This window comes from Aspergillus flavus, chromosome 6 (assembly GCF_009017415.1).
Source record: "Aspergillus flavus chromosome 6, complete sequence".
In the NCBI taxonomy this organism is placed as follows: Eukaryota; Fungi; Ascomycota; class Eurotiomycetes; order Eurotiales; family Aspergillaceae; genus Aspergillus; species Aspergillus flavus.
In genome coordinates, this window is record NC_092410.1 from 1,113,896 (window position 1) to 1,137,216 (window position 23,321).

General features: G+C 48.4%; 7 protein-coding genes across 7 annotated transcripts; 3 read left to right on the forward strand and 4 right to left on the reverse strand.

Moving 5' to 3' along the window:
- The first annotated feature begins 681 nt into the window (after positions 1-681).
- Positions 682-5,557, forward strand: F9C07_1744521 (exoribonuclease R). Its single transcript, XM_041294134.2, has 5 exons — positions 682-1,086; positions 1,161-3,772; positions 3,835-4,194; positions 4,296-5,302; positions 5,357-5,557. The coding sequence occupies exons 1-5, from the start codon at positions 990-992 to the stop codon at positions 5,394-5,396; spliced, it is 4,116 nt and encodes a 1,371-aa protein (XP_041149413.1). The 5' UTR covers positions 682-989; the 3' UTR covers positions 5,397-5,557.
- Positions 5,558-6,258: 701 nt separating this feature from the next.
- Positions 6,259-7,729, reverse strand: F9C07_8259 (putative ubiquitin conjugating enzyme E2; the record flags this gene model as incomplete). Its single annotated transcript, XM_041294123.2, has 3 exons — positions 6,259-7,257; positions 7,326-7,652; positions 7,727-7,729. 3 exons carry the CDS (start codon positions 7,727-7,729, stop codon positions 6,259-6,261), a joined length of 1,329 nt encoding a protein of 442 aa, XP_041149412.2.
- A 1,770-nt stretch (positions 7,730-9,499) lies between these two features.
- On the reverse strand, positions 9,500-10,074 carry F9C07_8260 (putative GPI anchored protein; the record flags this gene model as incomplete). The annotated part of the gene is made up of 2 exons (XM_041294122.1): positions 9,500-9,949; positions 10,012-10,074. The coding sequence occupies 2 exons, from the start codon at positions 10,072-10,074 to the stop codon at positions 9,500-9,502; spliced, it is 513 nt and encodes a 170-aa protein (XP_041149411.1).
- A 3,945-nt stretch (positions 10,075-14,019) lies between these two features.
- F9C07_1743730 (magnesium transporter) lies at positions 14,020-14,917 on the reverse strand. Its single transcript, XM_071508361.1, has 3 exons — positions 14,609-14,917; positions 14,276-14,525; positions 14,020-14,214 (listed from the first exon to the last, which is right to left on the reverse strand). Exons 1-3 carry the CDS (start codon positions 14,662-14,664, stop codon positions 14,158-14,160), a joined length of 363 nt encoding a protein of 120 aa, XP_071367720.1. The 5' UTR covers positions 14,665-14,917; the 3' UTR covers positions 14,020-14,157.
- A 73-nt stretch (positions 14,918-14,990) lies between these two features.
- F9C07_2168306 (elongation factor 1 beta/delta chain) lies at positions 14,991-16,378 on the reverse strand. Its single transcript, XM_041294120.2, has 4 exons — positions 16,214-16,378; positions 16,086-16,125; positions 15,458-15,834; positions 14,991-15,401 (listed from the first exon to the last, which is right to left on the reverse strand). Exons 1-4 carry the CDS (start codon positions 16,251-16,253, stop codon positions 15,172-15,174), a joined length of 687 nt encoding a protein of 228 aa, XP_041149409.1. The 5' UTR covers positions 16,254-16,378; the 3' UTR covers positions 14,991-15,171.
- F9C07_2286006 (chaperone protein) lies at positions 16,379-19,337 on the forward strand. The gene has a single exon (XM_071510800.1). It carries the CDS (start codon positions 16,643-16,645, stop codon positions 19,076-19,078), a length of 2,436 nt encoding a protein of 811 aa, XP_071367721.1. The 5' UTR covers positions 16,379-16,642; the 3' UTR covers positions 19,079-19,337.
- A 408-nt stretch (positions 19,338-19,745) lies between these two features.
- F9C07_2235424 (DNA mismatch repair protein Msh5) lies at positions 19,746-23,123 on the forward strand (the record flags this gene model as incomplete). Its single annotated transcript, XM_071509971.1, has 17 exons — positions 19,746-19,797; positions 19,849-19,941; positions 19,999-20,374; positions 20,427-20,826; positions 20,879-20,956; positions 21,001-21,060; positions 21,109-21,463; positions 21,522-21,618; positions 21,668-21,757; positions 21,808-21,997; positions 22,051-22,085; positions 22,143-22,224; positions 22,280-22,391; positions 22,448-22,649; positions 22,711-22,749; positions 22,811-22,949; positions 23,013-23,123. 17 exons carry the CDS (start codon positions 19,746-19,748, stop codon positions 23,121-23,123), a joined length of 2,511 nt encoding a protein of 836 aa, XP_071367722.1.
- Between the last annotated feature and the right edge of the window lie 198 nt (positions 23,124-23,321).

Here is a 23,321-nt window from a genome sequence, read left to right on the forward strand (position 1 = left end):
AGGAGAGACCCCGATCTCTTCCGTACATTCCACATCAGTGAGGAAAACGTGTTTAATCCAAAAAAGGCAAACAAGCGATAACGTCAGAAATCGCACAAGAAGAAAAAGAAAAATCCAGGAAATTCTCGAGGTTGTTCTGTTGAAGTTTTTTGGGGGTTTCAGACCGTGGTGTGGCCTGTATGGCAATTGGGTCAGCTTTCCCATCCGCTTATTTGGTTCCCCTCTCTGCTTCCTTCCCCCAAACCCCCCCATTCGTCAAGCTTCATCTCTCCTTCGGCCTCTTGATTCAGAGGCTATTCCTCCGGCAATCGCCTGTCCCAACATCATTTTTTGATTGAATATATTTTGTTTCTTATTGTGGATTCTTTCGGCATTGAATCCCTTTTTTACTCCTAGCTTTTTTTTCTCTTGCTGCGGGTTCACTGTTTCACTTGTATAAAAAAGCAATTCCCGCTTCGTGCGAAAAGGGGAAAGGAGGCGAGACAGCAAAAGACGTCATACAGCGACATTCCAAACAGTTGGACGATCATTTAACAGGTAAGGACTCTGAACGAACTCATCGTGCTCATGGATGACCTCCTATTCACCGACATTCTGGCATTGTCTCTTTCCTACACTTGTTTGTTGCTTCTTCCAGAGTTCATATCTTGAACCTAGGCAACTGCCATGACACCATCGTAGCTTCCATCTGTCTATGATAGCTCCTCTACTCCCTCTCCCTCTCTCCTTTCGTTGGAAAAGCTATGATTTCCTCTCGTTCGCCCTCGCTCACCCTCGTCCTGCTTCTTTGATCGCCACGCACCTACTGACCTATCGTTGCTCTGTTTAGTATACTACTCAATAACCATTTGTCTCCATTCCAAACGTTTCCCCCGGTCGGCCTGCGCGGTAGACAGCCTCCTTACGAGTCATCCTTCAACACTCTCTTGTCTTCGACGCAGAGAATCCATCTCCTACATACATAATCCGTTCTCTATTTTTCTGGGAAGATGGATCAACAAGGTCAATCCGGAGTTCCCGGCCCCGCTGGCCGCAAGCTTCATATAGCTCATCGGAGGAGTCCATCAGAGCTAACTCCCCTCATGAGTACGTGTGAACAAAACCGAAGCTTTCCCCCGCTTCGTAATCCCAGGCCGGCTCGCTAACGACCGCGGTAATAGTGGAACAATTAGCGATTCAGCAACAGATTGAGCTACTTCAACAGCAACAACAACAAATCGCTGCTACTCACCAACAGTATGTGAATATGGGACTCTTACAGCCTCAACAATTGGGCCAGGTTTCAGCGTTCTCTCCTTCACTCCAAGGGGGTGCGTCTATGGGCGGAGTCTCCCCTCAGATCAATGCCTTCCAATTCCCCCAAATCCCCCAGCAACAGCTTGGTGTCCCGATGAACAGCCCCGGCCAACACTCGCATCGCCGCAACCAGTCAGCTCTCCCTGGCTTGGGCTTGGGACCCCCTCCAGCTCCGTCCTCCGGGGCTTCAGGATATTCTGACTACAATCAGCCGCAGGGCAACCAGCCAAAGAACGACAATGGTGGTCACGGCCGTGGTCGAGGGGGGCCTCCGGGTGGTGGCCACCAGCGACGCCACTCGCTTGCACTGCCTGAAGCTAAGAAGGCCGCAGAACTCGCTCAGCAGAAGAGAACGGCGTCCGGGTTCCAGTTTCCTGCCCCCGGTGCTGGAGCTGAGTCATCCGATAATGCAGCAGGTTCGGACGATAAGTCCACCGCTTCGACGACACCGGGCCCTCAGGGTCTCGGTCTTCACCGGGCCGGCAACATTCGAGCTGGCGGTCATGGTCGGAGCCAATCTATGGCTGTGGGCAGCAATCGAGGCTCGCTTTCTGGCCGCGGTGCTGGTGGATTTCAATTCCCATCGTCGAACGACTCGGAGAACCCACGCCGTGGAAGCGCCCATGCTCGTACTTCATCCAGGAACTTCGATGGCAACTGGCGTCAACCAAATAACCAGAATCAGGGTCAAGATCAGCAAAAGAGTTTTGCGCAACAGGGCAGTGGTTTCCAGCCCGGTCACCGTGCACGTGCATCGATGAATCAGTCCATTGGCTCCATTGGTTCGTTCCAGTATCCTGGACAGCCACAGCTTATTCAGTTACCTCAGGGACAGGTCGTCATGGCACCGCCGCAGATGTTTGGCGGCGGTCAGCAGCTGAACCCGTTGCAGCTTGCACAGCTTCAGGCTCTTCAGCAAAATGGCCAGCTTAACGGTCAAGGACTTGGTCTTCAGGCTAGCCAGCACGCCCCTCCTCAGTTGTCTGCTCAGCAGCAGCAACAACAGCAGCAACAACAGCGGAAGACATTGTTCACCCCTTACCTACCTCAGGCTAACCTACCCGCTTTGTTGAGCAATGGCCAGCTCGTGGCCGGTATTCTGCGGGTCAACAAGAAAAATCGTTCTGATGCGTATGTCACAAGTCCTGATTTGGATGCCGATATTTTCATCTGTGGCAGCAAAGATAGAAACCGTGCACTTGAGGGTGACTATGTGGCCGTGGAACTCTTAGATGTGGATGAGGTCTGGTCGCAGAAGAGAGAAAAAGAAGAGAAGAAGAAGCGCAAAGACATTACAGACGCTCGGGCTAACAACAACGCTGGAACTGATAAACTCTCCCGTTCTGATTCCGGCGCGAATGGAGACCGCCAGGAGGTCGGCCCTGATGGCAGCATTCGCCGCCGTGGCAGTCTCCGTCAACGCCCCACGCAGAAGAAGAATGATGATGTCGAAGTGGAGGGCCAGAGTCTACTCTTGGTCGAGGAAGACGAGATCAGCGATGAACAGAAGCCGCTGTTCGCGGGCCATGTTGTTGCTGTGATTGAACGAATCGCCGGACAGATGTTTTCGGGCACTCTAGGACTCCTCCGTCCCAGTAGCCAGGCGACGAAGGAGAAACAAGAGGCTGAACGGCTAGCCAGAGATGGCCCCCACGGCCGTTCGCAGCATGAACGTCAGCAGGACAAGCCGAAGATTGTCTGGTTTAAGCCTACGGACAAGCGTGTTCCCCTGATTGCCATCCCTACGGAACAGGCGCCCCGTGATTTCGTCGAGAAGCACCAGGACTACGCCAACCGCATCTTTGTTGCTTGCATTAAGCGGTGGCCTATCACGTCTTTGCATCCTTTCGGAACCCTTGTTGAGCAGTTGGGTGAAATGGGCGACCTGAAGGTAGAAACCGAGGCGCTTCTCCGTGACAACAACTTCGGATCTGATGAGTTCTCTGATGCTGTCCTCAAGAGCATTGGTTGGGAGGACTGGTCCGTCGCCAGTCAGGGCGAAGCTCTCCTTGCCTCTCGCCGGGATTTCCGTCAGGAAACGACCTTCAGCATCGTTCCCAGTGGAACCAAGGAGCTTGAGAATGCTTACCATTTCAGGCCTCTTGGGGACGGCAAAGTGGAAATTGGAATTCATGTCACTGACATTGCACACTTCGTGAAAGGCAATTCTCTAGTTGACCGCGAGGCAAAGAAGCGAGGCACTGCTGTCTATCTCGTTGATCGACTAGTCAACATGCTGCCGCGGCGCATCTCCACCGAGCTTTGCTCTTTGCTTCCTGGAGAGGACCGTCTCACAGTCAGTGTTGTGCTAAAGGCTAATCCGGAGACGGGTGCTATTGACGACGATGTTTGGATCGGCAAGGGCATTATCAAGAGCGCCGGCAGGCTGAGCTACGAGGAGGTAGACGCTGTGGTTCAGGGAGCTTCGGATCTTTCTGTGCCTGAAATAAAGGCTGACACTCTTCGAGCACTATATGTAAGTATTCAATGCTCACCCGCCCTGTAGGCGGTTCCTTTCCCTGACTAACAATATTGTAGGCCGTTGCCTCCAAATTCCGCGAGGCGAGATTCGGCAACCGAGTTGCGCATATACCTCCTCTGCGACTTCTCCATCAGATGGATGATGAGAACGTCCCCGTTGAATACAATATCTTCAACTCCTCTCCTGTGCGGGACATTGTGGAGGAATTGAGTCACAAAGCAGACTTCTTCGTTGCTCGTAAATTGGTGGCTGCTTTGCCTGAAAAGGCATTCCTCCGTCGTCAGCCGTCGCCCAATGTGCGCCGCCTCCACTTGTTCATCGATCGGATGAACAGGCTTGGGTTTGACTTGGACCCCACAAGCAGTGGTACCTTGCAGAGCAGTCTTTGCAAGGTCCAGGACGATGATTTGCGGAAGGTGGGTTCTTCTCCCTCGTACACCGATGAGGGGCAAATACCTCTTCCGGATTATTAAATTTTTTTTTTTTTTAATAACACAGCCCTACTAACGTCGCGCAGGGTATGGAAACACTCTTTGTTAAGGCTATGCAGCGTGCCAAGTACTATGTCGCCAGCAGCGTTCAGGACGAGCAGCGTCATCACTACACTCTCAATCTGCCAGTCTACACTCATTTCACCAACCCATCTCGCCGTTATGCGGATATCATTGTTCATCGCCAATTGGAAGCGATTCTGTCTAATGGTGCCATTGAGTTCTCTGATGATATCGAGACCCTGAACAAGGCTGCGGACGTTTGCAACAATAAGAAGGACTCTGCGCACAATGCTCAGGAGCAAAGTGTTCACATCGAAGCGTGCCGTAATATGGACAAGAAGAGACAGGAGATCGGCGGTGATCTTATTAGTGAGGGCATTGTCCTTTGCGTCTATGAGTCTGCTTTTGATGTCCTCATTCCGGAGTTTGGCTTTGAGAAGCGTGTCCACTGTGACCAACTACCCTTGAAGAAGGCCGAGTTCCGCAAAGACTCCCGTGTCTTGGAGCTCTACTGGGAGAAGGGTGTTCCGTCCTCGGCATACATTCCTGAGGATGAACGTCCAAAGCCCGCGAACTCCCGTGCTGCTCAGGCTGCGGCAGCTGCGCGTGAGGCAGAAGCTGCCAGAGAGCGTGCTCGTGAGAGGGAGGAGGCTATGCGGAAGCAGACTGAGACTGGAACCATCTCCACCAATGACGTGGATGCCCTGTTCGATGATGATGACGATGACGTCTCCGAGGTCACTGAGATGGCTGCAGGCGTGTCGTTGAACTCATCTGCCGATCGCTCGACTCAGAGCATGCCGCCTTCCCCAACTCGCAATGGTCATCTTCAGCAGTCGCCCCACAGAACCCGTTCTGATCCGAAGATCGCAACAATCAGCGGCGATGCCCCCGAGGCGAAATTGACCAACAAAGAGAAGTACCTACAGCTCTTCAAGCTCAGGGAAGAGGACGGCGAGTATATCCAAGACGTCACTGAGATGACCCGGGTCCCCATCATCCTGAAGACCGATTTGTCCAAGAGCCCTCCGTATGTGCTTTCTAGTTTGTCTTACGTGTATGCATTCACTAACCTTTGTCTTAGTTGTCTTACTATCCGCTCTGTGAACCCCTACGCTCTGTAGAAGCCCAAGACTCAACATGGCGCCGTCGAACAAGAGTCTGCATACTTACGAAAGCCGATTTTGGCCTGGTTGGCAGACCTATCGCAACGGTCGTATATTGATATACATTGGCTGTCATACAGTACCATCGTATTTGCTACCGCCAGATGTCAAACGATGGACCGTTGTGGATCCCTCCTCTTTCTTCTGGTAATATTGCTTTAATTAGTCTAGCGTGTTAGTTTGTTATCTCCATTATAATGGCTATGAGCCTCCCAAACTTGCAGGAATATTTCACTGCACCGGTTGCTGTGTGTTGTTTATATCAGTCACAGCATTACTCATGGGGGAAGTATACTATTCCTCGCGCGAGGAACCAATCCAAGAGCCAAAGGTTCCCGACAATAGGGATCGGGGGGTCGAATGTTACGAGATAGGGGTCTTCATTATTATTAGTATGGATCGAAAAGTCGATCGTGAGCATCAAGGAAAAATTTGACTATTCGTTTTAGATGTTTACTTGATTTACTTCTAAACAAGCGGCTTCGCATAATAGTCTCTTCGCTCCTCACCTGTCATTTGAGGCAAAGAAAGTAGTAGTAGCGTCCGTAGTCAACAGAAGTTCTCAAAACAGTTGCGCTTGCCATGTCGCATGTTCTGGAACCTCAACACGGCCATAGTTATTATGTATCATGAATGAACAATCAGAGAATTTCGGAACAAGTTCTCCAACGAGTATGCAAAATCCCTTCCCAAGTCTACAAAGGCAGATACAGCCACCAACGCTGACCCATTAATCCCAAACGCCAGGTCCAATCCTAAATGCACCAAGAAATCAAACATGTCAAGAAAAACTTATTACGATGTTCAGTCGTGAGCCCGATTATAGCCTGCGAATACCTATACGTGGTTTCGCTTTTTTCATATTGGAGCCCGATACTTTTCGCGTACCAGAGACTGCCTTGGAGGTTTTCGAACTGGACGGGGCAGATGTGGAGGACGGGGCGAGTGAAGTCGGAGGGCAAGTGGGAAGCGCTTGTCTGGAAGCAACACCAAGCCCTTTCGGGCCGGCCAGGGAGCCATGGTTCTCTTTGCCGTCCCCGCTATGACAGCGGTCAAAGTCAAGCGGTTCTGAAGCGTCTTCGAATATCTTGACTTCTTCCCGTATGCGTCCGGACGAATTGACCCCTTTACTACGGACGGACAACTTCGGCGACTTTCTCTGCGGAAAAGGATCGCGTTCTGGGCTGCCACCATAATTATTTGCTGCGATGTTTTTCTCAGATGCCGTCATGCCTTCCAGGTCACTGTCGTCTGGATCCATTGCGAAGGGGTCGGTATCTAGAGGCAGCGTTAGGACAGATAGGGGACGTTTGCCTAGGGCGTTTTTCCTGGGGCTCGGTGGAGCAAATTTGACCGGGGACGGTGATAGTGCTGGATCGTTCTCTTTGCTAGCATTGGAGAGGTTTTCAGACTCGTCGTCTGAGATTGTTGAATCGGCTTCACGGTGGATCTCTGATTGTTGCTCTTCGGCAGGGGTCTCCGGTCCCGGACTATTGGATTGACGCTGTGATCGCGATGATGCCCGCTCTCCATTCTTCCGAGTAGTCTTCTTCTTCATCGTCACAGATTGAACTCTAGTGCCCTTCCTTGAACGCAACAAGCGAGGCTCTTCTTGCTCTGGGATCGTCGTTCCGGCATCTTCTCCCTTGGTCTTTGCCTCCGCTGCTGCACTTTTCAAGTCCGTCGGCACCGGCGCATGAATGGACGTCATCAGTTTAGCCTGTCGCGCAAAAGCCTCATAGTTCTCCTGAAGTAGAGCTCCGGCCGCAGAATTCAACGCAGAATCCGGGTTGGGATAAATGAGCAGGCATGAAATCGTCTATACGCGCGCCGCAATTCATTAGCCTCTGTCCGATTATACCCCTCACAGCGACGGTGCATACTTACAACCAAAACATCCTTCAACGTCAGTGTCGCCTTCCAGTCCCGCTTCAGTGTATCGACGCAGACCGCGCCCGTCAACTCCTCCACATTGGGATGCCATATGCGAGTTTTGAAGGTCGCCTTCGGCGGACTTTTAGGATAGTCATCCGGCATCTTCAAGTGTACGCGCCATAGGCCTTGTGAGTATGGTGTTCCCTGCGGACCGGCCAGCAAGGTCGTAAGTTGAGTGAGGTCATCGCTCGACGAGTCCTCCGATGGGAAGAGATAGTTCGGGGGCAGGTCATCATGCAATGCGGCGTGGTCCGCAGCGAGACGTTTTAAACTTGAAACCTGGACGTTTTATGCAGGATTAGATCCGAGGTGTTCTGCAGATCAACTGTTTAGGACTGACACTAGTAACTCACCATTTTTTTTTTTTTTTGGATTTTAATCACTGAGTTCACAGACTCAAATCCCGTTGTAGCGTTCACTTAAAGAACAGATGTTTGTAACCAACTATACTCCCCCAATCAAATATAGACCAATGAAGGGATACCCTTGTCTATAGGAAAAGGCAACCGGAAGCAACCCCCCAGAAAAGAAAAAGAATGCTGAACTTGTTTAACGAATTGCGGCGGACCCAAACTTCGGTTGCCCCCAACAGCCCTCTTTTGTTTTGATGATGCGAAGCTGACGGCACTAGACCCAATACGGGTGATTCCATGGTTCACAAACAAACGCGACAATCATGTGACTGACGCGTCGTCTGCGCGTTTTAGGAAGTGTTATTGGTTCGATCGGTTCCTGATCTGGTACGGAGGTTGGTGGACACCTTCCTATGTTGTCGAACATGGTAGTTTTTTGTTTGTGTATTTACCGGTGTTGACTAGTGGTTCTGATTGATGTATGTGGTGGGTTGACACATTCTTGGGTTTCACTTTGTCATTAAGGGTTGTCTGGATGGTTTTTGATAGGGGTCGGTAGTACTAGCCCTAGTTGTCACTGTCAGTTGTCAACCTAAATGCTCTGGAATGGGACCTGCGTCGGAACTTATCCGATGCAATGCTCGTTGAGATTAGGTGATATTTCAAGTTAGCAACTATCATGTATGCATATGTACTGTATGTATGTACGGGTGTATGTCCATGTCCATACATACCTGCTTTGTGATCTCTCGATTCTGGATACAATCATCTTTAACCTATGAATGAACTTCCCTTGGAGTTTTATTGGCTTTCTAATAAAGTGAATAGCAGACATGCATGGCATCCGTCATTTCAAAAGGTGGACGCTGATTATCTACTTCGTGCACTGTGGGTTGGTGTGGCTTACTGCTGGGCGCAATAGAGTGCCTCTGAAATGTAAGGTACTGTGAGAGGAGAGTTGAGATATTAAGGTAAAGTTCAATGAATGGCAAATATCCGTACTTCGTTGCAGTCACTTTACGGAGTAGTGTTGGACGCCGATTTGTTCATCCCTTTGAAGAGATCGTCGTTCTAGAAGAAAATAGGTTGGTTATTAGGCTACCTACGCTTCATGTTAATCTGGTCCACTTGACGGGCCCACTTCTCCTTCCCAGTAGTTTTGTTTCCCCTGTCTTAGTTTTTGACTTAGTATCTTCAGTTTGAATGCTGATATAAGTATACTGGATCAGTTTCCTTTCATCTTTTTGTACCGAACTGACTGAATATCGTTCAATTGAGTGTGAGATGGGATATTACACCTGCGTTTGAACAGACTTATCAACGTTTACACTACATGTAGATCTACAGGTGACATCAAGCGTCATACAGCAAAACAAATTGTCATCACGGATTTCCTCAGAGAATGGAATTCCTATTTACCTGTAGCGTAGCATCATTATGGTATTAAGATTAAACTTCGAAGAAAGACAAGTTTGATATGTGCGCGGCGAATATTAAGCGTGTCTTGTGTAACAGCGGCGACTTAATGTCAGACGAGAAAAGAAAGGAAATTGGAATAAAAAGCCCTTCCCGGCAATGATACATATGGAGTATGAAAATGAACTTCAGTATCCGTATGCCTCATCTCTTTTCGTCCCGCTATCCCCGGTAGCTGGGATAGTCGGAGGGGGGAGGTCCATAAAGCACAAGTCCGCTTGGGGAGCACACTAATGCTTGAGAACGAAAGCGACATTGTCAATCGACCAAGCGTTTAATGGATCACGAGCTGTCCATTTACAGGAGAGCAGCGATGGCAGCACCGGCAATGAGACCGAGAGGACCGGCAGTGGCCATGGGGACGGCAGCGCCCTCAGAGGTGCTGGAGGCAGCGGCGCTGGACTTGGAGGAAGAGCCCTTAGTGCTGGTGGATTCGTCGGTCGACTTGGTCTTGGTGGAGGTCTCAGTCGCGGTGGCAGAGGAGCTCTTCGCAGCGCTGCTGGACTTGGTAACGAGGGTAGAGGAACCAGCAGAGCTGGAGCCGGTCACAGCACCGGAGGACTCGGCACCGCTGCCGGTGGGGGTAGTAGGGGCTTCAGTAGCCGTTCCAGAGGGGATCACCGGCTGAGAGGTGACGGTGGGAATGACAGTAGAGCCGGTCTCAGCGCCGCCAGTGGCAGTGGCAGTGGCAGTGGCACTGCCAGTCTCAGCAACGCCGGTGGCCTCGACATCGGAGGGACTCTCAACCTACAGCGGGATTCAAGTTAGCATAGTGAAAAGCTTGATGATGAGACAAAGTATGCTCTTACAGCAGAAGAAGTCTGGGCAGCGGCCACAGCAGCGAAGGCAGCGAGGATGAAAGTAGCACGCATTTTGACGTTTGAAGTAGATCCGTTAATCAAATTTTTGACAGTGAACCGGGTGTGGAGATGATCAGACGATGACACGCAGAGGAAGGCAAGCGAGTGTAATTGTTGGAAGGAATAGGAAACGAGTGTATGGGTTCCTTTATATTACTCCGGGAAGGAAAAGGATCAAACAAAGAGTGACAGGGCGCAGGGGTGTCTTTAAATAGACAAGAAGGACGGGGTAATAAATAATAATATGGATTATAATAATAAAAATAATAATAGTAACCAAAATTAATAAGGAAGGAAGGAAGAAAACGAACCATCCATGAACGCTAATAATAGTCAAATGAATTTATTTTTTTTTTTACCAAAAAGTATAAAAGAAAAAGAAATAATAATAACCACAATAATACAGTCACCACATGTGAAGACTTGAGTCCAAACTAAGGATCTTTTAGGTGTCAAGTCGCCCTCCCCGTCAGCCCTGTCTGCATCTTTAGTGGCAATCGTATCTGCATCTCGGGATCCACTTGGTCTAACGAAGGGTTGGCCGAAAAGGTACAGTGCTGAGCCCAGAGAAAAGTCACAATTCAAGCATCATTCCCGACCAGTCTCCCAGTTGGGAAACCTCTGGGTCCAGGACATCCTTGGTCTAAGCTCTGTCAATAGGGTTATATCCATCGGGTAATGAGCACCAATCAAGAATCCCTGTTATTGGAGAAGAATTCCTCCGTATAACTAAAGACATCTCAAAGGTTTGAGAGGTTGCGTATGCTTCATACTATTTTTGGTGGCCACCGCAACACATCGTCAGCTGCGGGTTCCACTACCTTGCCGGCCCGTGACCAATCAGATCCGGCTTCTATACAATTCTAACAGTCCCCATCAAAGAAGGTAGAATCAGGCGAAGGTCTGGTTCCTTTTTGTTTTGATTATTTTTAATTTCTATTTTCTAAATTTTTGTTTTTATTTCCCTGTCTCAAAATACCCCCACTTTTTTCTCTCGTTTCCTTTCTTTTTCTTTTACCCTTTTCTGGTTTTACGGAGTACACCTTCGTCTCATTTACTTTATTGACTTTCTGACTAGGGACCAGAAGCAAAACGATGTATCCGGAGTACAGAGGTATTCAAATCCGGCCACGAATATAATACCTATCCACGTAGGTACCAATAGATCCCCTTACTAGACTAATAGTAAGATCCTTCACTCGTCATCAAGAGCACACGTAATGAGTCACTTCTTCTATTTTAGCCCTGACGGTCAACCAAATTACGAGGAGGGAGATCTTTCTTCCCCTAGTGACAAACAAGACTTCTCCCCAAGACGACCGGGCGATGCACATGTCCCATGTCTGATCCGCATGGACCAAGAAACGGGACGACCGATGGATAATCTAATTTATTCCCGAAAGAGTTTAGTCACCCGGGGCATGGTCTCAGCCTCCCGTGTCTACTCCTTCAACCTGAGTCAAGCCAACCACTTTGTCTCTCGTCGGGAATGGGGAATTGGATGGCGCGATGGGGTCCTGGTACAGTACGTGTACAGGTTCCAGTACGTTCGAGGCTCAAGCCTCGATCTTGCCCAGTGCCGCCACCGATTCAAACCTTACTGTTGTAACACCCTTTCGCTGTCCACACGTTCATTCAATCGATCAGGTTGTCATGGTTTCATTACCGCAACATTCGCCATCGCTTCGTTCTTTGCCGAAATATGTACGGGGTACCTTGAATTTCTCATGACCAAGTCACACCAAGGGGAGAGAGAGAGAAATGATCTTTGCATCCGTACCTTGTACAGTACAATTAAAATTAGTCTACCCGGTCTACGTATGTAGCAACAACCATTTGACACTGACAGTGCCGATCAACAACCATTCCATCCAAGACATGGCGACAAGGGCCAGAACCAAAGTTTCTTATTTCCCTCCCGTAAGGTACCAACCAGGACACGCAGGGCGTTGTAAGTTGTAACATACAAACAACCTTTGGACTAACAAGTCTGAACCAGAGAGCCCCCTATGGAAAAAAAGAAAAAACAAAAAAACAAAAAGAGTGCCAAGGAAATGGCCAGACTCCCATTACCCCAACGGCAAATGCAAGGGTAAAAGAATGTCACAATATTAAATCTCGGTTAATGAAGAGAAAAGGGTCATCATCTCCACTGAGATCCCAAACAAGACCAAATAATGAAAGGTTCTATATTCTCATTGATTTTGCCCTTTGAAATTTTGGATTCCCCCCTCTTTCTTCGATTCTGGAAATGGGATGAGGGCATTGTTAGGGCTTTGTCCTCCTTCAATGTCGTCTCCATCAATCTGCCGCATGGGTGGAGTCTGGCAATTTATGTGATAATATTATTATGGGGATGAGAAGTATGTGGAACACTGGAACAGTCACACGTACCCCATAGTTATACCGTCTGTCTTTCTATCTTGGTTACTCAGCTCGTGCGGCTTGGACTGGTTCACCGTTCCTGTGGTTCCACATAATGGGGTAGGGTTCGTGTTTGTCTCTCACTGCCGCTGTCGTTGCAACATTTATATCACATCTTAATACATCCTAGTAAGAACCGGTAGTGTAGAAGATTAGAAGTATTGACAGTGATAGGCATAGTCTTGTATACTTCCTCCCGTTGTAGATCTATAGAGCCTCAAGGCTAATCACATCTCATTCTACGATGCTATACTCCTTCCTTCCATCCCCATTGGCTTACCATCTACAGAGTACTGGAACTGTACCCTATACCCTATTCTTATTCCAGAAAGCAAAGAACTAATCATCAGCATCAGTACCCCATTTCAAAGTCGACTGAAAACACTCACGTCCCCACAGTTCAGAGCCCGAGCGAGAAACCACCGCAGATCACAACGGTAAAGGAAATATGCAGCCACACTGAGCCCATTCTCGCAACAACTCTCTCAACTTAAACCAAACAAACACCATATGATCCCCTCAACACAGAGCACAGTATACGTGTACACAGGACCCCTCGCCATCCAACAAACCCCAACGACCCTTGCGAAACCCCCGACATCCTATCCTAACCCTCACCATTCACCCACAAGCACACAACCCCAAACCCAACAACACCTTGAACCCACCCTCCAACAGATTTCGTGGGAAGGGAACCAACACCCCAAGTCCCAGAGTGAAACCGACCTTGCTGATCGTTGACATAGCGCCTCCGTAGAATGTCAATAGTCTCTCACGAGACCCATATTGTTGACGGTGGGTGCAAGACAAGATCAGCTTGTGTGCCATGGAGGTAAGGATACATGGCCAATTGACATGGCTATGGAGCTTCGGGGAAGCTCGGTTGACCTTCTATTCTTGTGGTGGTAGTGTGGGTTGGGGGATTTGAGACATGCTCCATTTGCCTTCGGTTTGGGCCGCCGTTTGGAGGGCGGAGTTGGTGTCTCGTGGGTTTTGGGGGGAGGGTTTTGATATATTGTGTGGATGGATGGTCAGGTAGGGTGCTTACTGTAGGGGGTTTTGTCTGTGGTGGAGGTATTGTTGTGCTTAGAGGTGGTTTGGATGATAGATTGCAGCTACTTGGGGGTGTGGTGCTTGGGAAATGGTCATGGCGTTGTTGTGGCTATTGTATGATTCTATGTTCGAGGGTTATCATTTAAGAGCTGTGGGTTTAGCTGTTCAACGCACCAAAGGAGTCATGGAGAACCAAAGATGCAATACTTGTTTTCTGAGGCTTGAACAGATCAGAGGTACTGCTAGACCTAAGGTGAACTCAGGCAGTGCATTGAAACAGTCAGTCGGCTATCCATGCTGTCCTCAGATTACTGAAAGATACGGCAGAATGGCTCCAAAGTAGGGCCAGAAGATCGATATCGAAATTAAACAGCAGACGGCACCATATGGCGAAGAGTCTTCCGAGTTCATGGCACCAGACACCCTGTAAACTGCATCACACTCGATGTCGACTCCACACATAGTCAGCTGGAAACCAGCGTCCAAACTATCAGACCGGAAGCAACGCAATACGAATAGCAAAACAGACTCAGAAGCAGCCACTTATTCATTAGTCTTGACCGATACAACTGTAAATAAAGGTATCGTCCCTGACAGCTTTTGATAGCAAACCATCCATCACTCATTCAAAGGATTCTCACCCTTGACCCAATCCGCAAATTCTTTCCGCTTGGCCTGGTACAGTCAGAAACATCCTTATAGACCAAACTCCATCGAAAAGGGAATTAGCACCTACCCGCACGTCCCAGAAGTTATACCTCTCCTCCAGCCTCCGGTAGGGGTTTCTGCCGCCACCCTCCTTCTCGATCTCCCCAGCCCATTGGCTCCAGCTAATCGGCTTCAACTTAGGCGCGCCCAACACTAGGCCCACTGAAACGAGAACGAGGGATACTAAAGCTTCGATGACGATATCCTGCGGAAGAGCGGTAGACGCCGAGAGACGGGCATTGCTATACAAGACCGTATGTTCATGTGCGGAGTATCCTCTGGTTCCCGAGAACTTTAGTGAGCAATTCTGTTGCAAAAATAACAAGGAGATCTCATTTGGTAGGGAGATCGCGGTACTCACGCATGGGCAAGGAGCACGAGCCCGAAGAACGTCACCAGACGTGAGATGAGTCCCATGGTAATCCAGTGTGACCTGATCAATTAACGGAGAATTAGCTATCAAGACTCGGGTATTTCTGTCTGCTTGTGTCATAAAAATGCACAAGTTCTCAGGTGGATTCGAAGTTGACTGAGAGTCAGCAAGGCTTAGTAACGATGTTCCGGAGCAGTCTAGCTTCTACGGTGGACTACTGAAACCACTTGTGCATATACGTCCGGTCCTTCCCACAAACCCCACGTTCACCAAGGACAGTTGGGCACCATTAGGTACAGCATAGGTACCATTCAATCGACATTGGCTAGGTCCAATTAAGCATTGTGTGACAACAGCACATCCTAGATGTACAGGTTTACGGGAATGAACCACAGATATATTATTGTTGGGGTATTTTTTCATTTTTTTTTCATCAAAACAATCGAACAATGCCGATCGAGCTCTAGTTATTTGTTAAGTTCATGACTTTGGTTTCCGTTCAATCACATGAAAAATCTTTCATCACACCATTCCCTTCATAAACGTTTCATTTACAGCTTCTGCATAGCAGCGATATCAGTGGACTGGACGTGGTCCTCGTCCTCCTGGATCTGTTCTTGGAGCTCATCAAGGGAGACCTTCTCGTCCTCAACGACAAGGTTGATCTGGAGCTTCTTAATACCGAAGCCAATAGGAACCCACTTAGAGGCACTCCAGACAAGGCCGTCCTTCTCGATTGCACGGACGTTGGCCTCCATCTCCTCAAGGTTGGTCTCGTCATCTGCAGAATGGTTAGCATGTGTTTTCATCGGGGAGCAGCAAGCGCGGGCTACATACCCCAAGGCTTGACATCGAGAGTGACAATGGACTTGGCAGCGGGCTTAGGGCCCTTAGCCTCCTTCTTCGCCTTGTACGCAGCAAGATTCTCTGCATGCTTCCTGGCAACCTCAGGGTCCTCCTCCTCGTCGTCACTGCCGAAGAGGTCCATGTCGTCATCCTCGTCGGCGGGCTTGTCCTTAGGGTTGGTGGGGAGCTCAGTGGCCTCGGGGCCGTAGGTGGTGTAGGCCTTAGAGGCATCACCAGGGAGGGAGCCGAACTCAGCCTCGTAGGAAGCGATGTGCTTGTACCAACGGGCAACGTGAGGGTACTTCTCAGCGTCAGGGGCGCCGGAGAAGGCCTTAAAGGTCACGACATCGGCCTGGGAAGGAGCATCGCTGGTTGGCCAGTCAGTTAAAAGGAATTCCAAGACATTCAACTGTAGTGGTCTTCAAGAGAGTATAACGACAGGCAACGAATAGCAGGAGGGAAAAATTTTTTCCTGGTTATCAGAAAAGCGATTGCTCGCAAAGTTGTGTAATCTTGCAGCGGGGTCTTAAGCCGCCTCATAAACACGGACCAATTTTTTTCATCATATCGGATAGGAAGCATATAATTCCAAGTGAAGAGATGATGCAAAAGAACTTACCCAATAACGTAGCTTCTGGTGGCGAACCAGTTGTTGGCAACTGAGGGGTAACATTAGCTTTCAAGAACACCCTAGCGATGAAGAGCAGGGCTTGAGGAGAGAAAAGGAGAGAAAAAGAAGAAACGCACCAGTGAGGCCAGCCTCAGAAACGAAGTCGGTGAAACCCATTGTGACGAGTGATTTATGTGTGAGAGAGATGTGGTTGGTGTGGGAAGTAAGGGGGAGGAAGAGGAGTGATATATATAGGAAAGGAGGAGGGGGAAGGTGTTCGAAACTAATTTTTTTCGGCAGCGGATCCACTCAAAGGTGTGAATTTTGAAATTTTCGGCCAAGAAGCCCCTCGATGGGGCCTCACGTGATTGTTAACGGAGCTGTCGGCCGTTTAGGAGAGCTTCCGCCACTCACCGTTGCCGCCGCGGTGGAGCTTTCGAGAAGCGTCACGATGCTTGGGGTTGCTGGGGTATATAGCCATCCCATAGTCTCTCGCATGGAAGACCTCGATTGGTACTTGAATCAAACTTCCCAATCTCGAATCAATTGCTAGATTTTAGCTAGCCATGGCTTCAAGGTTGCAGCTCGCTCGTGGTCGACTGCTGCGCTCCCCAGCGCTATCATCGCCAAACCGTATATTTCACCCTACTCAACAAATACGTTTACCTCCGCACACGCGGGTCCTACCTTCCGTCATAACTAAAACATCCTTATTTCAGCCTGTATCCCCGGCTCGCAACTATGCGAGTGGACGCCCTCACCCCCCTGGCGGTACTCACCGCATGAATTTGGGAGGCGAGCCGGAGAAGTCAGCTTTAGAACAATTTGGTGTTGATCTTACCGCAAAGGCGAAGGCCGGCAAGTTGGACCCCGTCATCGGGCGAGATGCTGAGATCCATCGAACTATTCAGGTTTTGTCAAGAAGAACGAAAAACAACCCGGTATTGATAGGAGCCGCTGGTACGGGGAAAACAGCGGTCTTGGAGGGTTTGGCTCAAAGGATTGTCCAGGGAGATGTCCCGGAAAGTATCAAGGACAAACGTGTCATCTCTCTAGATCTGGGTGCGCTTATAGCTGGTGCAAAATTCAGAGGTGATTTCGAAGAACGCTTGAAATCTGTCCTCAAAGAGGTCGAAGAGGCGCAAGGTGGTGTGATCCTATTCATTGACGAGCTGCACACTTTACTCGGTCTCGGAAAGGCAGAGGGTAGCATCGATGCTAGCAACCTTCTGAAACCGGCCTTGTCAAGGGGCGAGCTCCAGTGCTGTGGCGCTACCACTTTGAATGAATACAGATTGATCGAGAAGGATGTCGCACTAGCGAGACGGTTCCAGCCGATCATGGTCGGAGAGCCGTCCGTGCCCGCTACTATATCGATCTTGCGTGGTATAAAGAACAAGTACGAAGTCCACCACGGTGTACGGATCACAGACGGATCTTTGGTGGCGGCAGCAACTTACAGTAACCGTTATATCACCGACCGTTTCCTTCCGGACAAGGCTATTGATCTAGTGGATGAGGCTGCCTCAGCCCTACGACTGCAGCAAGAATCAAAACCAGATGTAATTCGTGAACTAGATCGAGACATCACCACTATCCAAATCGAGCTCGAATCCCTGCGCAAGGAAACCGATGTCAGCAGCCGTGAGAGACGAGAAAAACTACAGGAAGACTTAAAAGCCAAACAAGAAGAAGCCGCCAAACTGACGGAGACTTGGGAGAAAGAGAAGGCTGAAATTGAGACTCTCAAGCGTACCAAGGAGGACCTAGAGCGTGCTCGTTTCGAACTTGAGCAGGCTCAGAGAGAAGGAAATTTCGCAAAAGCTGGCGAGTTGAGATACTCCACCATCCCAAGTCTCGAGGCCAAGCTGCCGAAGGAAGGTGAAGAGCAGGTTGCAGGATCTCAGAGTCTGATTCATGATTCTGTCACAGCCGATGACATTGCTAACGTTGTTTCGCGAACTACCGGCATTCCTGTCAATAAGCTCATGGCCGGAGAAGTTGAAAAACTGATCCGAATGGAGGACACTCTGCGGCAGTCAGTTCGGGGCCAGGATGAGGCACTTTCTGCAGTAGCAAACGCAGTCCGCATGCAGAGAGCAGGTCTTAGTGGCGAAAACCGGCCACTGGCATCGTTCATGTTCCTCGGTCCTACAGGTGTTGGAAAGACCGAACTCTGCAAGAAGATGGCCGAGTTTTTGTTTTCCACCGAGACAGCCGTTGTGAGATTTGACATGAGTGAATTCCAAGAAAAACACACGATCAGTCGCTTAATCGGTTCTCCCGCCGGCTACGTGGGCTATGACGATGCCGGCCAGCTCACAGAAGCCGTCAGACGGAAGCCGTATGCGGTCCTTTTGTTCGATGAATTTGAGAAAGCTCATCGTGACATATCTGCCTTACTGCTTCAAGTTTTGGATGAGGGCTTCCTCACGGATGCTCAGGGACACAAGGTTGATTTCAGAAATACCCTTATTGTCCTCACCTCTAACCTGGGAGCGGATATCCTTGTGGGCTCGGATCCCCTGCATACTCTCAAACAGACGGATAATGACGAGATTTCCCCTGATACCAAGAAAGCAGTCATGGATGTTGTGCAACATGCATATCCCCCAGAGTTCCTCAATCGGATCGATGAATTTATTATATTCAAGAGACTTTCTCGGGAAGCTCTTAGGGACATTGTTGATATCAGACTCAAAGAGCTTCAATCAAGGCTCGACGATAGAAGGATGACACTGCAGGTGGACAGTGAGATCAAGGACTGGCTTTGCGAAAAAGGGTACGACCCTAGATATGGTGCCCGTCCCCTCAACCGCCTAATCGCAAAGGAAATCGGCAACAGGTTGGCCGATAAAATCATCCGTGGTGAAGTTACCTCTGGACAAACCGCCCATGTTTCATTCAACGCCGACAAGAGTGGGCTTGAAGTTACTGCGGAAGGAACAAAGACTGAAGATGCAACAAATGCAACGTACCCAACAGAGACCGAAAACCCATAAATGTGTGAGATGAATTCTTGATCTTGTTCTTGTTCTTTTCTTTTCTTCACTGGAGTCAGATAACCCAAGCAGGTTCGGTAGGTTGGGGAATATGGTGTTGGAACGTCTTTCTTAATGATGTCTACGTATATTAACGAGATCTCCGCTTTTGTGTGTACATTACCACAGTGTTACTTAGATACATATGTATATGAAATTCCTATGAGAATCCTTGTTATTATCTTCTAGGCTTTCATTATCAAAAGCAAACCTGGTCACATATTCGGGGCCTTAGGCCCCAAGTCCCTCACTCTAGTATACCAGTAGCTTTTCGACCACATTTACCTTCCATGTACAATCACTCGAGTACCATCATCGACTGAACACTATGGAAAACCGAACAAAGAAAAGACGAACAACATATCACTCATACGCCACACCACATTCTTCCCATTCTAGATTTAGAGGTACACGGTCTAGTACCTCTGCCAATCGCCCTTCCAGCTCGCAAAGACCTCCAAGACCTCCCGTACTGAGGCAACCATTGTCCAATGATTCCCGAAACTATTTATCTGGTGGTCTGATACAACAGCTCACTGATGACGATCTTGAACAAGTAATGGTAGCCATTGACATTAGAGAATCTGGCACTGTGGGTTGTTCATACTATTCGGCACAGGAAGAGACAATGTATTTGTTAGGAGACATGCAATCAGCTGGCACAGAGATCCTTGATAGTTGTTCGTTAAACAATCCAATTCATCGCTTCAAAGATACTAATCAAGCCCTAGTGGTCATTCAGATTAAGCCTACAGTACTCCTACTTTCACCGCGAGTCGACTATCTCGGGCCACAAGACACAGACGAGTCTGAGCAGGGAAATAGTAAGCTCCAGGAGTGTCTAGCAGCTAAGGGTTAGGGGTTGATAAACCGATGAATAGGTAGTCAATCTTACCTTCCCTATCATCTCGATGTTCGTCCGTCCCAAGAATTTAGCTACCTCAACGCAAAGAATAAACTAGCGGCATTGGCGATATCCTCGGAACACGAGCAACGCATCAGGTTCCTGGTGCCCCACAATGGTCTAGTCGATCCTGAGCAGATGGACACTGAGGGTCTGGACTTTACTTTACAAGATGGCAGGTTCTTACATATGCGCAGTTCGATCGACATGGAGAATAAAGTGACGATTGGCTGCGCAGGTGCTGTTCTCACTCACCTTCAAAGGCGAAGGACAACGATATCTACTTCCAGCGATGAGACTTCATCATACTTCCAGGTGCGCGCTGTCGAAATGCTCAGTTTACAAGGTACCATGTATGTTAGTTTCTTAACAATTACTTAGTACATTGATCTTGACGTGAACTAGGTTTCTGAGTGGAAGAACATTGCTGGCACTTCAAATCCTGGAGTCGGAGTCCCATCCAAGTATGGTCAATCAAGGACCAGGAAGGAAGTCATCCTCCTCGAAGGAGGGTCTTTCGGTATACGGTTTATTCCAGCGCTTTGCCTATAGCCCCCAGGGACGACACCGACTTAAGCAAATTTTTCTCCGCCCAAGTATAGATACAGATGTTATACGCGAACGTCATGCATTTATTAGCGTATATTTACGACCAGATAATAACGATCCGCTAAGTAAGCTTACGAGGAGTCTCAAACATATCAAGAACCTCCGACCCGTCATGATCAACCTTCGAAAAGGAATAAGTACTGGAAGTGGGAAGATAACGGGCTTCAAGACCACAGTATGGGCCACCTTGCTAGCTGTATGTCAAGCAGGGTAAGGGTATATATAGCAAGCTACTAAAGGTATCTTAGTTTGCCTTCTATGGTATTGATATCCATGAGGCTCTCAAGGAAACTGCTTCCGGGAACGAACTACCTTTGCTTCAAAAGGTAAGTATAACACTCTAACGCTATGTGCACACTGACATTTCCAGACTCTTCGAGTTTTGGAAGCGGCTCTACTATACAAAGTTGGACGAATGATCCAAGAGATAGTAAGTAACCTAAGCCTACTTGTAGAAGCCTCGACTAAGGACTAGTAGGTCGATATCGATAGCACCGAGGAGCAGGGCAGGACGGTGGTAAAGCCGGGACTAGACAGGGAACTTGACAAGTTGAAAGACAGCTATGATGGCTTAAGCAGTTTGTTGAAGCAAGTTGCAATAGATATTGCGAGTACCATTCCGGAAAACCTTGACATTGATGTGAATGTGATATACTTCCCTCAACTTGGCTTTAATATCGCGATCCCGCTGAACGAGAGGGCCGAGGCAGCCTTCACTGGCTCCGATGATGATTGGGAGCTCATTTTTGTCACAGAGAACCGGGCATACTTTAAGGACTTTAGAATGAGGGAGATGGACGAGAAACTGGGTGACATTTATGGGCTAATATGTGGTATGTGTAAGGTTATATAGTATTTGCATATTATACTAATTCTTTGTTTGCTCATAAGAAAAAGAAATTGAGATTGTCTACGAGCTAGCACAGAAAGTGCTTCAATATGAGAAAGTACTCCTTGAGGCGTCAGATATATGTGGTCACATTGATAGGTAAGCGATCTCAACGTCTTGTTGATAGATATGCACTGATTTCCTGTAGCCTCCTTGCGATGTCACAGGCAGCAAGCTTCTATAGACTGGTTCGCCCCAAAATAGTGCGAGAAAATGTCATCAGTATCAAAGGAGGCCGGTAAAATAAGCGATGGAAAGTCCTGTCGGTGCTTGCTGACATTTTTGCAGCCATATTCTCCAAGAATTGACTGTCTCGTCATATGTGCCGAACGATACCCTCTTGGTTGGCGGGAAGCTAGGTGTATGGGCTCCATGTTCTTCATCAAAATCCCAAACAGCGCTCGAAGCATGGGGTACTCCAAGCATGTTGCTATTAACAGGCCCTAATTACTCTGGAAAGAGCGTTTATATGAAGCAGGTAAGTACGATGCTTCCAGCAAAGGTATTCATTCCCCTTCTAAGGAACATCAGGTTGCTTTAATCATTTATCTGGCACAAGTGGGAAGGTATGTGAGGCAGTGAATCACCTGGTCATGTTAGCTACATGCAACTGAGTATAGTAGCTTCGTTCCAGCAGAAAGTGTCGAAATGGGGATAGTAGATAAGATACTAGTCAAATCTAATAGCCAAGATAGTGTCTCCCAGGTGAGAGAAGCAATCAATCTATGTTCACTGATGAATAAGTCTAATGCCGCTCCAGATGCAGAGCACATTTATGAACGACCTGCAACAGATATCATTTGACTTGAAGCAGATGACCGAACGCAGCCTGTTAATAATAGATGAGTTTGGCAAGGGTACCAGCGAGAGCGGTCTGTTTCTTGCACTTGCACTAATTCACGTCAGACACTGATATTTTTTGCTATAGATGGCATCGGGTTAATCTGCGGAATCCTAAAGCACTTACTTATAGTCGAGAATGCGCCAAAGGTTATTGCTGCAACACATTTTCATGAGATACTCGAGAATGAGTTTCTCAAGCCAGGGCCACGACTGCTGCTCGGTCATATGGAGGTTCAGGTTTGCGAAGAATCCTGCAATGCGGAAGACCAGATCACATATCTATATAAGTCCGTTCGAAGCTTCAATTAAATAATAAGAACTTAATCGGCTAACGAAATACTGACATAGCTTCCATCTGGGCCGGAGCGACAAGAGCTATGGACCGATGTGCGTTTCACGTACACGCAGGATGTCTTAGTCTTATATCTAACTTGTATGGATGAGATAGTTGTGCGGCGCTGAACGGAATCAACGAGACAATCGTAGAACGGGCAAATGAGCTGGTATCTCTCGCTATTCGTGGAGAAAACTTGACAGCGGCTTGTGCCATGTTGTCAGCTGAGGATATGCACGACTTGGAAGAAGCGGTAGGGCATTACTTATATCTTTCTGGCTTTTGTGTAGCACATAAGAGACTGACATTATCGAAGGACATGCTTGCGAGAAATTTTCTAGGTCTAGATTTGTCAACGGAAGGATGCGACGAAGCTGTGAGTGATATGCTAAACACGCTTGTCGGAGAAACCGATGGGAGATTATAGTTTCACTATATCGGGAGGGAATTTGTTTTGTTAGTAGAATGTGCCTGTTTTGACACCAGACTGAGGAGAAAAGGGGACTCGAACAGAGGTTTTATCATATGAATTATATATGTACACACAAGTCCTTTTTGATATCACGAAATCGAACGCCCGGACTATACGTATCCACTCATACCGCAAAGAAACAACAAAGGAGGA

What these genes read in the sequence shown, in the direction of transcription:
- F9C07_1743730 (XM_071508361.1), bottom strand. Translation starts at nt 14,664, where the DNA reads ATGGGACTCATCTCACGTCTGGTGACGTTCTTCGGGCTCGTGCTCCTT. An exon ending in CTCGTGCTCCTTGCCCATGC is followed by an intron (nt 14,526 to 14,608) that starts GTGAGTACCGCG and finishes CTCGGGAACCAG; the next exon opens with AGGATACTCCGCACATGAAC. An exon ending in ATAACTTCTGGGACGTGCGG is followed by an intron (nt 14,215 to 14,275) that starts GTAGGTGCTAAT and finishes TGACTGTACCAG; the next exon opens with GCCAAGCGGAAAGAATTTGC.
- F9C07_2168306 (XM_041294120.2), bottom strand. Translation starts at nt 16,253, where the DNA reads ATGGGTTTCACCGACTTCGTTTCTGAGGCTGGCCTCACTG. An exon ending in TTCTGAGGCTGGCCTCACTG is followed by an intron (nt 16,126 to 16,213) that starts GTGCGTTTCTTC and finishes GTTACCCCTCAG; the next exon opens with TTGCCAACAACTGGTTCGCC. An exon ending in ACCAGAAGCTACGTTATTGG is followed by an intron (nt 15,835 to 16,085) that starts GTAAGTTCTTTT and finishes CTGGCCAACCAG; the next exon opens with CGATGCTCCTTCCCAGGCCG.
- F9C07_1744521 (XM_041294134.2), top strand. Translation starts at nt 990, where the DNA reads ATGGATCAACAAGGTCAATCCGGAGTTCCCGGCCCCGCTGGCCGCAAG. An exon ending in ACACTCTTCGAGCACTATAT is followed by an intron (nt 3,773 to 3,834) that starts GTAAGTATTCAA and finishes ACAATATTGTAG; the next exon opens with GCCGTTGCCTCCAAATTCCG. An exon ending in AGGACGATGATTTGCGGAAG is followed by an intron (nt 4,195 to 4,295) that starts GTGGGTTCTTCT and finishes AACGTCGCGCAG; the next exon opens with GGTATGGAAACACTCTTTGT.
- F9C07_2286006 (XM_071510800.1), top strand. Translation starts at nt 16,643, where the DNA reads ATGGCTTCAAGGTTGCAGCTCGCTCGTGGTCGACTGCTGCGCTCCCCA.